Raw genomic sequence first — 15,411 nt, forward strand, 5'->3', positions numbered from 1 at the left:
ACTGCAAAGGCGGTCCTAAGGGGGAAATACATAGCCATCCAAGCCTCACTCAAAAAAATAGAAAAATCCTGAATTCACCAACTAACTCTACACCATAAAGAACTAGAGAAAAAGACCAAATGATGCCTAAGCTACTCATTAGAAGAGAAATAATTGAAATTAGAGCAGAAATCAATGAATTAGAAACCAGAAACACAGTAGATCAGATCAACGAAACTAGAAGTTGGTTCTTTGAAAGAATTAATAAGATCGATAAACCACTGGCCAGACTTATCCAAAAGAAAAGAGAAAGGACCCAAATTAATAAAATTATGAATGAAAGGGGTGAGATCACGACTAACACCTAGGACATAGAAACAATTATTAGAAATTATTATCAACAACTATATGCCAATAAACTGAGCAATCTGGATGAAATGAGGCCTTCATGGAAACCTATAAGCTGCCAAGACTGAAACAGGAAGAAATTGACAACCTGAATAGGCCAATAACCAGTAACAAGATTGAAACAGTGATCAAAAACCTCCCAAAAAACAAGAGTCCAGGGCCTGATGGATTCCCTGGGGAGTTCTACCAAACATTCAAAGAAGAAATAATACCTATTCTACTGAAGCTGTTTCAAAAAATAGAAACAGAAGGAAAACTTCCAAATTCATTCTATGAGGCCAGCATTACCTTAATCCCCAAACCAGGCAAAGACCCCATCAAAAAGGAGAATTTCAGACCGATATCCCTGATGAATATGGATTCCAAAATCCTCAACAAAATCCTAGCTAATAGGATCCAACAATACATTGAAAGGATCATCCACCAGACCAAGTGGGATTTATCCCCGGGATGCAAGGGTGGTTCAACATTCGCAAATGAATCAATGTGATAGAACACATTAATAAGAGGAGGTAGAAGATCCATATGGTCCTCTCAATTGATGCAGAAAAAGCATTTGACAAAATACAACATCCTTTCCTGATTAAAACTCTTCGGAGTATAGGGATAGAGGGAACATTCCTCAAGTTCATAAAATCTGTCTATGAAAAACCCACAGCGAATATCATCCTCAATGGGGAAAAGCTGAGAGCCTTTCCCTTAAGATCAGGACCACGTCAAGGATGCCCACTCTCGCCACTATTGTTCAACATAGTACTAGAAGTCCTAGCAACAGCAATCAGACAACAAAAAGAAATAAAAGGTATTCAAATTGGCAAAGAAGAAGTCAAACTCTCTCTTTTCGCAGACGACATGATACTTTATGTGGAAAACCCAAAAGACTCCACCCCCAAATTACTAGAACTCATCCAGCAATTCAGTAATGTGGCAGGATACAAAATCAATGCACAGAAATCAGTTGCTTTCTTATACACTAACAACGCAATTGTAGAAAGAGAAATTAGAGAAACGATTCCATTTACAATAGCACCAAAAACCATAAGATACCTCGAATAAACCTAACCAAAGAGGTAAAGGATCTATACTCTAGGAACTACAAAACACTCATGAAAGAAATTGAATAAGACACAAAAAGATGGGAAAATATTCCATGCTCATGGATCTGAAGAATAAACATTGTTAAAATGTCTATGCTACCCAGAGCAATCTATATCTTCAATGCCATACAGATCAAAATTCCAATGACATTTTTCAAAGTGCTGGAACACAATCCTAAAATTTGTATGGAATCAGAAAAGACCCAGAATCTCCAAGGAAATGTTGAAAAAGAAAAACAAAGCTGGGAGCATCACGTTGCCCGATTTCAAGCTATATTACAAAGCTGTGATCACCAAGACAGCATGGTACTGGCACAAAAACAGACATATAGACCAATGGAACAGAATAGAGAACCCAGATATGGACCCTCAACTCTATGGTCAAATAATCTTTGACAAAGCAGGAAAAAACATGCAATGGAAAAAAGACAGTCTCTTCAATAAATGGTGCTGGGAAAGTTGGACAGCCACATGCAGAAGAATGAAACGCGACCATTCTCTAACACCATTCACAAAGATGAACTAAAAGTGGATGAAAGACCTCAATGTGAGACAGGAATCCATGAAAATCCTAGAGCAGAACATAGGCAGTAATCTCTTTGACATCAGCCACAGCAACTTCTTTCAAGATACATCTCCAAAAGCTAGTGAAACAAAAGCAAAAATGAACTTTTGGGACTTCATCAGGATAAAAAGCTTCTGCACAGCAAAGGAAACAGTCAACAAAACAGAGGCAACCCACAGAATGGTAGAAGATATTTGCAAATGACACTACAGATAAAGGGCTGGTATCCAAGATCTATAAAGAACTTCTCAAACTTAACACCCAAAAACAAATAATCAAGTCAAAAAGTGGGCAGAAGAGATGAACAGACGCTTCTCTGAAGAAGACATACAAATGGCTAACAGACACATGAAAAAATGTTCATCATCATTAGCCATCAGGGAAATCCAAATCAAAACCACACTGAGATACCACCTTACACCAGTTAGAATGGCAAAAATGGACAGGGAAAGAAACAACATTGTTGGAGAGGTTGTGGAGAAAGGGAAACCCTCTTACACTGTTGGTGGGAATGCAAGTTGGTACAGCCACTTTGGAAAACAGTGTGGAGGTTCCTCAAAAATTTAAAAATAGAGCTACCCTATGACCCAGCAATTGCACTCCTGGGTATTTACCCCAAAGACACAGATATAGTGAAAAGAAGGGCCATATGCACCTCAATGTTCCTAGCAGCAATGTCCGCAATAGCCAAACTGTGGAAAGAGCCGAGATGCCCTTCAACAGATGAATGGATAAAGAAGATGTGGTCCAGGGCGCCTGGGTGGCTCAGTTGGTTAAGCGACTGCCTTCGGCTCAGGTCATGATCCTGGAGTCCCGGGATCGAGTCCCACATCGGGCTCCCTGCTCAGCAGGGGGTTTGCTTCTCCCTCTGACCCTCCCCACTCTCATGTGCTCTCTCTCATTCTCTCTCTCTCAAATAAATAAATAAAATCTTTTAAAAAAAAAAAAAAAGAAGATGTGGTCCATATATACAATGGAATATTACTGAGCCATCAGAAAGGATGAATATCCAACTTATACATCAACATGGATGGGACTGGAGGAGATTATGCTTAGTGAAATAAGTCAAGCAGAAAAAGTCAATTATCATATGGTTTCACTTATTTGTGGAACATAAGGAATAGCATGGAGGACATTAGGAGAAGGAATGGAAAAATGAGGGGGGTGGAATTGGAGGGAGAGATGAACCTTGAGAGACTATGGACTCTGAGAAACAAGCAGGCTTTTAGAGGGAAGGGGGGAGGGGGGATTGGTTAGCCCGGTGATGGGTATAAAGGAGGGCATGTACTGCATGGAGCACTGGGTGTTATACGAAAACAATGGATCGTGGATCACTACATCAAAAACTAATGATGTATTGTATAGTGACTAACATAACATAATTAAAAAAAAAAAAGAAATATGATGTATTCATAGAAGGCACCCAACAAATCCTTGGACCTTCATTTTATACTGCTCCCCCCCACCCAGCTTCTCTCCTTTCTTCCTCTCTTTCCTAACTAACCACTTTATTGAACACCTTTATGCTAATCATTCTGCTTGGCACTGGTGACAGGAAGAGGAAGACAATCCTGCCCTAAATGACCTTTCAGCCTTAATTAGAGCAAAGGGAATGAAGTCTTGGTTCCCCCACTTACAGACTGTGGGAGCTGAGAAAAATGGCATCCCACTCCTGTTTATTCATTGTATACCAGAGTAGGGCTGCACAAAATAAATGAGACAAATGATAGAAATTATTCAATATTTTTAAAAACACCCATCCAAATAGTTATCATGGAGAAATCCAAATTTTGTTGGACTTCCAGACTATTACTTAGCAGTTATATATTATTTTACTTTGGATTAGCTAGGAGGGACAGAATTAGGGGGAAGGATAGGACCTTCTTAGTGTTAGGGCTCCTAAAGTGTTTCATCTGGCCTGTGATTGGGCATAATAAGGTTTTTGGAGGTTAGACTAAGGAGAACATATGTTAAAGCACCTGATGCACAGTGAGTTGGTGCCCAGTAAAAGCTTATGCATAAAGTGAAATAAATCCTTCTATTGCTTCCTCTTACTCCCCAGCATTTTTCGTTCATTTTTTTACTTACATATGGCTGGGAGCTCTGAATAAAGGTTGCAATAAGCTCTTAAGTTTTTTAAAACAACATCTGTAGGCACGTGGTATTCTGGCTGGAGTTTTCTGTGAGCTCAGCGAACAGCAGAGTCAGAGATCAAGAATTGTTTATTGCCCTTTCTTTGTGAGGGTTACTGAGAAGCCAAGGCCAAGTTATCAGCTTTGAAACCACACACGTGGTGCCTGACAGAATGCTGGGATTACCCTATGTTCCCCACGTGGACACACTTTATCTCTGGGTATGAGGAACACAGATCTTTCAGTCACTGACAGAAATTGCCAAAAAGAGATTTGAATTGTACATGTGTCACTTGCCTCTTGAGGTGCATTGATCACACCAATGTCATATCCAAACTGGAAGGAACCCAGTGCAGCAGTGAAGACAGTGAAAACCAAGGTCCCGGTGATCTGTGGGGAATGAAACACAGGGCTGCGAAACACAAGGCAATTTCAGTTACCTACCATCGTGTCAGTGTGCAGCTTGGACTTCTGACAGTCTCAACAGGCTGGTTCTTGCTCCTTGGTCCTCATTCACAGTGTGCCCTATGCTCCCAACAGGCCTCATTCATATGAGAATGCAAGAGCCATTCATCAAAGGCCCTACACTGCTAAAGCTGAGAAAAGTTTGGGACAATTTCTTCCAAGAGAGGAACCAAATATCCTTTTCCATACATATATTTAAGATTCAAAATGAGGTTTGAAGACTAGAATTGCTGCTGACCAAAGGAAACCACTGTGATAAAAACAGTCAATTTATATCATTTGGAGAGGTAAAAAAGACACCAGTAACAAAAAGATAGGGAGGTCTCCTGGGCATTGTTATGGTACAAAAACACCTCAAAACTCATACAAGAAGCATCAGCCAGGTTTTATCATGACCACATCAATATCCAGGTAAGGATAATTTCTAAGATTTGCAACTAGTTGAATCTAGAGTTATGGACTGAAGGATGTTATTTTCTTTCCAACTCCATGTAGCTACAAAACTCAGTGTAGAAAGGGACAGAACATTCATTCCCTTCAACTCATAGTTACATGTCTAACCATCTTAGAGAAATCATATCATGCATATAGAATCTCATATCAGGATATTTTATGCAGCATTGTGGCATTGTGTGTGTGTGTGTGTGTGTGTGTGTGAGAGATAGCAAAAATTGTAGAAAGAACCAAAATGTCATTCAATGGAAAATGGCCAGATAGATTCAAATACATCATGACACATACAACTATGCTGTGCTGCAGCTAGAGTAATGTGATCATTTTGTACTGATTTACTGTTAAGTGATAAAGGAAGCTGTGTAATCTCATTAATTTTTTAAAAGGCTTAAACTTGAGCATTCTTTGATTTGTGTATGTTGTATGTAAGTCACAGAATATTTTCTTGAAGAACAGATAACAAAAGGATGACCACTGAGGAAGAATGTGAGACTAGAGAAGGGGGATAAACGAGTATTTTTTCTTTTATTTATATTATCAGACATTTTATAAGGGAATGATTTCCTGTATAATTACATAATTTAAATGTTTAAATAAATAACATGGGATATTGTAGAAGCTTCACTGAACAAATGAATGAGTCATATCAACATGAATTCTAGTTCCCACTCTCATGTTTAGGGAGCATATGACCCAAATCACTTTTCCTGTAGGATCTTCAGTTTTTCTCTAAGTAGGGGGATGATTGTAAATCCCTACTCCAGCATGAAAAGTAGCTTATTAACCCAAGTCCTCTCATTCCCTAATAAAGCCGGAGATTAGAAATTTCAGTGTCATCATCAACAAAGTATTATCACAGAACCAGCCTGAGAGCCTTGAAGTTACGGAATCTAGGGGTTCTAAAACCAGACCCTCATTGGAGAGCTTGTTATAGGTGTAGCTTCCTGGGATTTACCCCAGACCTACTATTGGATTGGAATCTCTGTGGTGAGAATTGGGAATCTGTAGGTTTGTTCTCTTTCCACTAATTCAGAATTAATTTCAGGTGGCACCTCTGTAGGCTTTTCTTCCCAGCAACTTCCTTCCTGAAAGGACTTAAAACTTTCTCCAAAGATATAATATTATATTATCCTAAAAGAAGCATATATATCCTGTATCTATATATATCCTGAAAGAAGCATATATATATATAATATAATATACATTATATATATTGAGATATAAATCATATATGCATATACATAATAAAATTATTACAAATAAATTCAAAGTATGTTAACTGTAAAATGTACCTGTGTGCACAGGTTTGTGTGTGTGTGCACATACACACACAAATATGCTACATGGTATGGGATTACCAGAGATTTTGAATTATCCTTTAATATGTAACTAGATATCTAATACCTAGTGCCTCAGGCAACCAAAGCTAAAATGGGTTCCATTTACTTGCTGGTTTCTCCTCAAATCCTTTTTATCCTTCAGCTGTTTCCAGGGACAGAAAATTTTATCCTTTCATTTTATTTGTAGTAAGTAACCATCATCAGCCGTGAGGGGACCAGAGGGCACCTTGACAAGGCTTCCACCCACTTCCCTGATAGTCTCCGTCACTACAATCTAGACAATTTGATATTAGGTGCAATGCAAACACAACTTCAAGGCCTAATCCTGAATATTTCTGCCTACTGCATGCCTATCTTTTGCTCTATGTGATTGTCTCTTTTAACTGTATCGGTTTTCTCTTGCAGCTAAAACAGATAACACAAGTTTGTTATCTTACAGTTCTTGTACATCAGAAGTCTGGTACGACTAAAATTAAGATGTTGGCAGGCTGTGTTCCTTTCTGAAGGCTGTTGGGGAAAATTTGGGTTGATGGTAGAATTCTGTACCTCATGGCTGTAGAACCAGGATCTGTGTTTTTGTGCTGGCTGTAAAGTGAGGGCCATTCCCAGCTTTAGAGGCCACCACATTCCTTGGTTAGTGGTGTCCTTTCTCTATCTTCACAGCCAGAAATGGGCTGGTCAGGTCCTCACGTTGCATCTCTCTGATCCTAACTATAGCCGGAAAAGTTCTCCCCCTTGAAGAAGTTATGAGATTAGATTTGGCCTATCTGGATAATCCAGGTTAATCTTCCTATCTCAAGGTCCATAATCTTAATGACATTTGTAAAGTCCTTTTTGCCTTTTAGGGTAACATATTTACACATCCTGGAGACCAAGTAATGGACACTTCTCATGACAGCACTATAACCCTATTTTATAGATAACTAGACTAGGTTACAGTCTCACAGTCAGTAACTTGTGCAATAATGACTTAGATCCAGACCCTATGCTTTTAACTAATTGGTTATTTTGAATTTCTCATTGGTCAGAAACAGACATTCAAAAGTCAAGCACATCTAAAAATCTAGGATCATAATCTTTCTAAATAAAAAAAAAATCTAAGAGCACACATATTCGTAGAATTTGCCAAGTGTGATGCTGAAGCCAACTCACCAACACCCACCAGTTTCAAGTGCATTTTCCCACTACCCACCACACAAATCCCCTCCTTCCTCATCTATCCACAGAAAATTTTTGTGACATTTCTGTACAAAAATACTAAAGGGAAAAAACTACTCAACTGCTCCTCTGTAGCTCAGCTGAAGAAGAACCTCATGGCCTTCCCACCACCAAGCCCAGGGCCAGTTGCATCCCTGCATCTCCTTTTCTTCCTGTAGCAGAATGTCCAAGCACTTGGTGTCTTAGTGACTGCGCTTCCCACTCCATCCCTGGGCTTCCGCTCTCTACTGGCTCTCTTCTCCTGCCCCCACCAGACAATCATATAGCTCCTTTCTTCTTATTTTAACAACCCAACTAGTCACTATGCCAATGGTGAGCAGGGGTGCTATGGAAATGGAAGTTAGGGGTGAAGGTGGTGGCCGTAGCAGATTTGGTTCCCCATAATCTCCATCGGCTCTCCTCTGCCACTCCAAATACACACTCTAAGTCACAACAGTGTTAGCTGCTCCACATTACTTTGATAAAAATGAAATTTAATTTTCAAAGAGTTAAGTTCTCTGGAGCTCCTGTCTCATTACTTTCTAATCAAATTGTTCTAAGTCATTACTATAGCAATTCTGGGGCTGCCCCTAAGACCAATTTCTCATGTTATAGGAGTAACAGAAAAAAGGAACTGTAAAGGAAATAGAATTTTTAGACATTTAGAAATCTTAGAGTGTCCTTAAAGTCCTTGTCCTCTGGTCTTCCTGGCTTCTTTTTTCAGAGTTGGCTTTGGTCTTGCCATCTTGCGGGGGCAGGGCTGCAGTTTCCCCACTTTAACTTCCTAAGATAAGAATTTTACCTAGTCGGTCAGGTAAGGAACAATGTTATCAATTTTAAGAAGGTCACTTGAATTTCCAACGAAAGTGATAATCCCAAATACAGAAGTCTCTGAAACTTTGATTCCTTCCTTCCTTCCTTCTTTTTCTCTTTCTTTCTTTCTTTTTTTCTTTTACTTTTAGGTTTAATTTCCCTCTCTGAACCTTACCTTAAACTGGCTCTTTGCTTTCCATCTTTTCTTTTTCTGTAGTGAAATGAAAGAGATAACATTTATATTCAATCTTCTATATATTTTGGTACTAGGCTTGGACAGAAAAGTTTTGTTTATGAGAAGGGAAATTTCTGAAGACTGTTAAGTCTGAATTAGCCCATCAATCCTATCCATTAATCTAGTTTCCAAGAGGTTGACTGAGGGTAGGTACATAGGAGCTAATGAAACAGTGAGAACTTAGGATCTTACTTTGTCTAGGCTCTGTTCTTTCAACAACTCTGTAGGTAGTAATTATTATTATCATGTCACATATGGAAAAACCAGTACACAAAGGGTAAGGAACTTGTCCAAAGCCATATACCTACAAAGTGGCTGAAGATCTTCAAGCTTTGTCTCTCACCTCTTCATAGGCAACAAGATATTAACCCTGACTCTTAGAAAGACTACCCCCACTTAGAGCTTAACAATTTTAAGTTAGAGAAACCAGGTTCCACATCCAATGAAAGATATGCCACAGGATAAATGTGGGAGTACACAGAATGGGCAAGTGGCTGAACCCTAACATAAAACAAAATGTGGTATTTATTTTGTGGCTTAGAAATTAGATGGGGTTTGTTAGAAAAAACAAATAGACTTGGAATTCAGAAAACCTAGAAGACTACCAGCTAGGCCCTTAATATCCCTGAATCTGCTTCTTTGCCAAAAAATGGATATCATAAAGATTAAATAAGATACTAATGTGGGGCGCCTGGGTGGCTCAGTTGGTTAAGCGACTGCCTTCGGCTCAGGTCATGATCCTGGAGTCCCAGGATCGAGTCCCATACCGGGCTCCCTGCTCAGCAGGGGGTCTGCTTCTCCCTCTGCGCCCTCTTCCCTCTCGTGCTCTCTGTCTCTCATTCTCTCTCTCTCAAATAAATAAATAAAATCTTTAAAAAAAAAAAAAGATACTAATGTGGTCTTCCTATAAATAATGAAAGGGCTATAAAACAATTACATCTTTAATCACATTAGCACATCATTTATCTCTCTTGTCAACCAACCACCTGTCAGCTTTTCATATGTCACCAATAATCTTCACAACAATACTACAAAGTAAAAGAAATTATCCCCATTTTACAGGTGAGGAAACCAGGGCTTATAGAAGATTAAGTGATATGCTCAATACCATGCAGCTAGTAAGTAACAGATATTCTAGCATTTGAACCCAGTGCTGGTGTTCTTAAACTCCCATTTCTAAGCAAAAAAGCAGATTTTCAGCAGCTACAGACTGACTGGCAGGGAGGAGAAGCTGATGTCTTTCCTCTAAACTGCATGGCTCCAAATGCCAACCTAAAGGTGATCTTGCACCCAACTTTGGAAAACTCCAGGGGCCTCTCAAGCCATAGAACTTTCATGTTGAAAGGGACCTTAGAGAACAGAGGATTCTAATCTAAGTTCTTCATTTTCCACTTGAAGAAACTGAATTCAGGTCCTTTGTCTGAGTTAGACAGTACATTATTGGGTATATTCAGTGTGAGAACTCAGGTCTCCTAACCCTCAGTTCCATGCTTATCCCACTTCTTTCAAAGTCTGGGCAGATTTACAAAGCTGAAACATCGTGCTTTACATCAGTTCTCATTATTTCTGGGTTCCATTATTAAGCGATTCCTTGGTTCTCAAGAAAAGTCCTACAACAATTTCTAAAGGGAATTTAGTGATAGTTCAAAATGGAGCTTGAGCGTTTACTATGTGTCAGACACTGTGGTAAGCATATTACCTTCCCTTTTGCAGTCTCTTACAAACTTTAGTTATTTGAACACTACCTTTATTATTTTTGCCAAATCTACATACTATCTGTATAGTTATTAACTTAATATTTGTCTTTATATCACCTTTAAAATGCTAACTACTTTAGCTTTATCCTGGGCTATAATAGGAAATCATGAAGTCCTAGTTATTTTTAAAATACATCATGCAAATGCATGATTATTAACATTAAAATATTTGTCATCTGTCTCTCAAATACTAGCTCATTTAAATACTCCCAGACTATAAAGAACTATTAGAATCCCTGTATATCTTATATCCTCTTATTATATCCCAATATGTTCTTATTTTGTCACAATATAGAAAACCCAAGCTCAGGTAAATAACTTAACTTTGGTCTCACAGCAGGTAAGTAGCATCATCACACTCCAAATCCAAGCCTGGCTAACCGCCAAGTCTGTGCTCCTAGCCTTGTCACTTACTCACATGAAGAAATGCTCAGCAGAGTAAGTTACAACAGGCCAGAACTTTAGATATCCTACTCTAAGAGGGCTACAGATTTACCTACTTGTGTGATTGTGTGAAGGGGGGGTGTGTTTGGTTGGGGAAAACTTGTAAGAGAACGACAGCACTATGACCTTTTTAAGTTTTTATTTTGGGAAGTATCATATCTATAGAGAAGTTGAAAAAGTAAGGCAGTGAACATCCCATAACCTGTGTTCAGGAATGGTTAACATTTACATTTGTTTAACTTTCACTGTGTATGTGTGTGCATGCACAGGTATGTATGTAGTGTGGTTGGAATCATTTGAAAATCAGTTGCAGATATTAGCGTCACTTCATTCCTAAATACTTTAGCATGTACTCACTAAGAATGAAGACGTTCTCCTACATAATTACAATACCATCATCATATCCAAGAATGTAATAGATATACTAATATTATCTAATATAACAGCCCATTTTTGAAATTTCCCCAACTGTCCCCATATTGTCCCTTACAGCTGTTTTCTTCTTTCCAGGATCTAAGATCACTTGCTGCACTTGGTTGTCAGTTCTTAGTCTCCTTTTATCTTGAACAGTCCTTCTGCTTCTTGTTTTTCATTCATTGTCATTTTTGAAAATTTCTGACCAATTTTCATGATTAGTTAGATTCAGGTTAATCTACCCTTTTTTTGCACATTCCTTCAGTAATATGGTTATGCAGAATCACTTGAGAAAGTTACACAGACTGCTCAGAAAACAGAGCAAATATCCTTAAAATTCTGAATAGATATATAAAATACTGAATATGATACATATTTTTGCAGCTAAATGAACTATCAGTTGGCCAAGAGAAGTAGCTTCAATCTGTGGTAGCTACACCCAACATCCCCCAAATCCTCCCTAGGGTCACCGACTTGAACAAATCCCCCTATCCATTTCCTCAAGCTGATTTAAAACGAACATAATGCTACTTTACCTTATCTTCTGTCATTTTATCGGTTGAGAGTCCTCCTCGTAATTCCAAGTCCTGTGGTGAGTGTGGCACATGCAGCTGGCCAGCCTTTCTCCAGCTTTCTACTAGTTATACATTAGAGGAGGAGGAGCAAGGCAATGAAGCAGCCTGGCCATTACCTTTAAAATCTGATTTCAGCAGAGGCTGAATATGGAGGAGAATCTAATCAATAAATGCTTTGCCTTAATGACTTGTGGCTTCAAACTTGTGCACCAGCAAAAGAAAATGGGAGCAGGTCCCTCAGGCATAAGTCACAAACCAGAGGTGGTCACACTTTAACACGTTAAGTACACCAGTAACCAGGAACAGGTGAAAAAAGAATTCTTTGGGGTCTTCTGTAGAAGATGAGATGCTGGGTTGACGTTTCATGTTGTGGGGATGACAAAGACGAGGGACATGGGAGGCATGCTGCACTCTGCTCTACAGAGAACCAGAACTGTGTTGTTTGTGCTTTAGAGGTGGGCTGTTTGGCCAGAGGCCATTGTAGGCTTGAGTGGATTATCTGAATGAGCTTCCGAGAGCTATGAACTTGGGTTCGAATCTCAACGTTTTACTGGTGGTAGGTATCACCTTAAGCAGTTGGCTCCCAGTGACTTTTCTGTGCCTTAGTTTTTCATTGAATAAAATGAAAACAGAACACACTTTGTTTTGCTATATGGATTAAATGTGATAGGAAAGTGGTTAGCTTAGTGCATAATAAGTGCTCAGCAAAATGTAGGTTGTTATTGTTTTTGCAATTATTATTATTGGTTTGGTGTATGTCTAGAGGTGCTTGTTGGAGTGTAGAGTCTCAAATAAATCTGCTCATTTGGCTTGAGTCTGTACCCTTCTTTTTTTTTTAAGATTTTATTTATTTTTTTTAAGAGAGAGCAAGCAAGAGAGAGCCCGAGCTGGGGGGAGGGGCAGAGAGAGAGGGATAAGCAGATTCTCCACTGAGCCAGGAGCCGGATGTGTGGATGTGGGGCTAGATCCCAGGACTCTGGGATCATGACCTGAGCCAAAGGCAGAGGCTTAACTGACTGAGCCACCCAGGCACCCCGAGTCTGTACCCTTCTGTGTCTCCTCTATAATGTTCAGTCCCTGTGGGAGCCCAGACAGTATCAAAATTTGCTGAGCTTGAACTGTATGTGGCAACTATTGTCACTTGGTTCCACTGAGGCTCAGCCGGAACCAGTTCCCAGCAGAGGAGATCTCTAACTGACAGTCCCCTAAACCAGGATGTTATGAAGAAGCAGTGACAAAATGAAGAGGTAAGGGAGACTCTGATTTAATGTGTCTTTTATTTCACCACCACCCTTTTATTTCTATTACCTCTATGGGGCAACCCAACTGAATAAGTAATTCAGCTCAAACCACAAACTTGAGCCCAGCACAGTCCCAGGCTCTGAAATGCATGAGATCAACAAGACACTTAGGAGTTCACAATGTATAAGAACAGACAAACGGAATCACAAACACTCATACAGTTTTGTTTTTTTTGTAGAAAAATACTAACGAATACTATTAGTGATAGTTAAACTTTATTGAGTTGTTTCTTGTTGCCAGGCGCTGCTCTCAGCATTTTACATGGATTAACCCGGTCATCATAACGTAAGGGACTCTCCGTTGTAGAGCTAAGCTTTGGGGAGCAAAGTTAGCCCAGTTAGCTCACACTGACGTTAGTGCATAACCAGTGCCTGGCTTTCTGCACCAGTTTGGGCTGGTGATGCGCACGCCCACTTGTCAGAGCGTCCACAATCAGGAGAGAATTTAGCAATCATTTTCCAGGGACAGAAAATCCTAGCCCTGGGAGGATTGCTATCCACTGACACTGCAAAAAAGTCTTTGGGCGGCTGTGAAAAATGAGTTACCTTCTGATTTTTACCAACCTTTGTTTTTTGAATCTTCCTTTTAAGAGACAGAAATGGGCTTGAATGCGGCGTGGGTTCAGGTGAGCCTTTAACTTTTCCTGCCGGGTCGGAGCTGCGCGTGCGTGCAGGAAGCTGTCCTCCTCTTCATTGGGAGAGCGCTCTCGCTAACCCGGACAGACGCGGGACCTTGAGCCACCCAGACCAGTTTCCTCTGGTTTAGCCAGCACCTCTCCTGTTCTGCTCTTGCTCGGAAATGAGTAATCTCTGCACTGTTTAGGGATGGGCTGAAACTATCTCCGGGGTGGGGGTGGAGGGAGTCAGCTACGGTGATTGCCTTGATGGATTTTAGCCCTGGGAAGACTGCAATTCCATTTCGGCCTCTCAGGAGAGTTTGCCCAAGTGCCCACCAAAGGAGTTGCGGGTCCGATGGCATGGACGTATCTTCGTGTTTCCCTGGCTGTGATAAAGTCAGGCTTTTTGTGATTTGCTGTCGGGCTGGGGGCCGCTCAGAGAGGTGCTTCAGTGCCCATAATCACCAAGAGATCCCGGCTGGGTGGGGTGAAACCAGTTCTGTATGGTTCTTGAGGCTTCACACTTTAAACCCATTAGGTCAGATTTTGATTACATCGTGATTAATTTAATCTTCGTAATAGATACCAATAGCTGTAGGTGGTGAGAGTTTCCAAGTATAGAAAAGAGCCTCTTCTTTTTTCATTATTTATCTTCCTTTCAGTAACACAAGACTTTAGCTTATTTCTATTAAAGGGAAGAAAGAGCATGCTGCATTCCTCTTTCATTGGGGCGGGTGCGGGTAATGCAAAGATATCTCTGGGGAACCGAATCAAGTAAGTTCAAATTGGGCCAAACTAGGAGCGCAAGGGAGTACTGGAAACTCCTTGTCCCTGAGGAAGTTCAGTGTATTTTAAGATTGCTGAGTCAGATTTGCCCTTATTGTAGCTTGCCTCTTCTCCCCCTCTCTAGTTACTCTCTGGTCCAAGCCACCAGCATCTCTCCTGACTGACTACCTGGCCTCCCTGTTCCCATTCTTAACCTACAGTCCCTTTTGACAGAACAGCCAACAATGATTTAAAAATTAAATCAGACCATAACCCTCTTTGCTTAAAAGTATCCAGAGGCTTCTCAATCACCCTTAGAAGGAAACCCACATTCTTTACTGTGGCAGGAGAGGCGAATTTGGTGTAGCATTCATTTCTTGACGCTGAGACCTTCTCTCTTACTCCTCTCCTCCTTTTCTGCTCAGCCACACTGGCCTCAGACTTGTTTAATGTGTTGCAGGCTCAGCACCTTTGTACTCCATGGGCCTCTGCCTAGAGCTGTCTGCTCCAGATTTGTATGTGGCCTGACACCTCTGCATTCAGATGACAGCTCAGACTCTCTAGCCAGGCTTCTTGAGGTGGACACCACCTACACCTTCCAACTCATTCTCAGTCTTGTTACTCTGCTTTATTTTCTTCATAGCACTTATGCTTGAAATTTTAGTTACTAATATTTTATAATTAAAACATTAAACATTTAAATAATAAGTTAATGAATAATTATAACAATATAAAATTGTTATCTATGACATATTAGCTGTTATATTAATAATAATTAAAATATTTAATTGTTTAAATATTAAAATTATTTTAATTAAAATTTATTATTTTATTATTTACTTGTCTATTATTTA

At 39.8% G+C, this 15,411-nt stretch overlaps 1 protein-coding gene across 1 annotated transcript in view; it reads right to left on the minus strand.

Moving 5' to 3' along the window:
- Window positions 1-11,850, minus strand: part of SLC2A2 (solute carrier family 2 member 2) — a 34,937-nt gene extending 23,087 nt beyond the window's left edge. Inside the window, exons 1-2 of the mRNA XM_034989899.1 lie at window positions 11,836-11,850; window positions 4,479-4,571 (exon numbers count right to left, since the gene is read on the minus strand). Of these exons, the coding sequence (XP_034845790.1) occupies window positions 4,479-4,571; window positions 11,836-11,850 (108 nt within the window). The remainder of the gene's footprint in view (window positions 1-4,478; window positions 4,572-11,835) is intronic.
- Window positions 11,851-15,411: the final 3,561 nt, after the last annotated feature.

Source organism: Mirounga leonina, unplaced genomic scaffold (assembly GCF_011800145.1).
Source record: "Mirounga leonina isolate KUSES-001 unplaced genomic scaffold, KU_Mleo_1.0 Mir_115, whole genome shotgun sequence".
Taxonomy (NCBI): Eukaryota; Metazoa; Chordata; class Mammalia; order Carnivora; family Phocidae; genus Mirounga; species Mirounga leonina.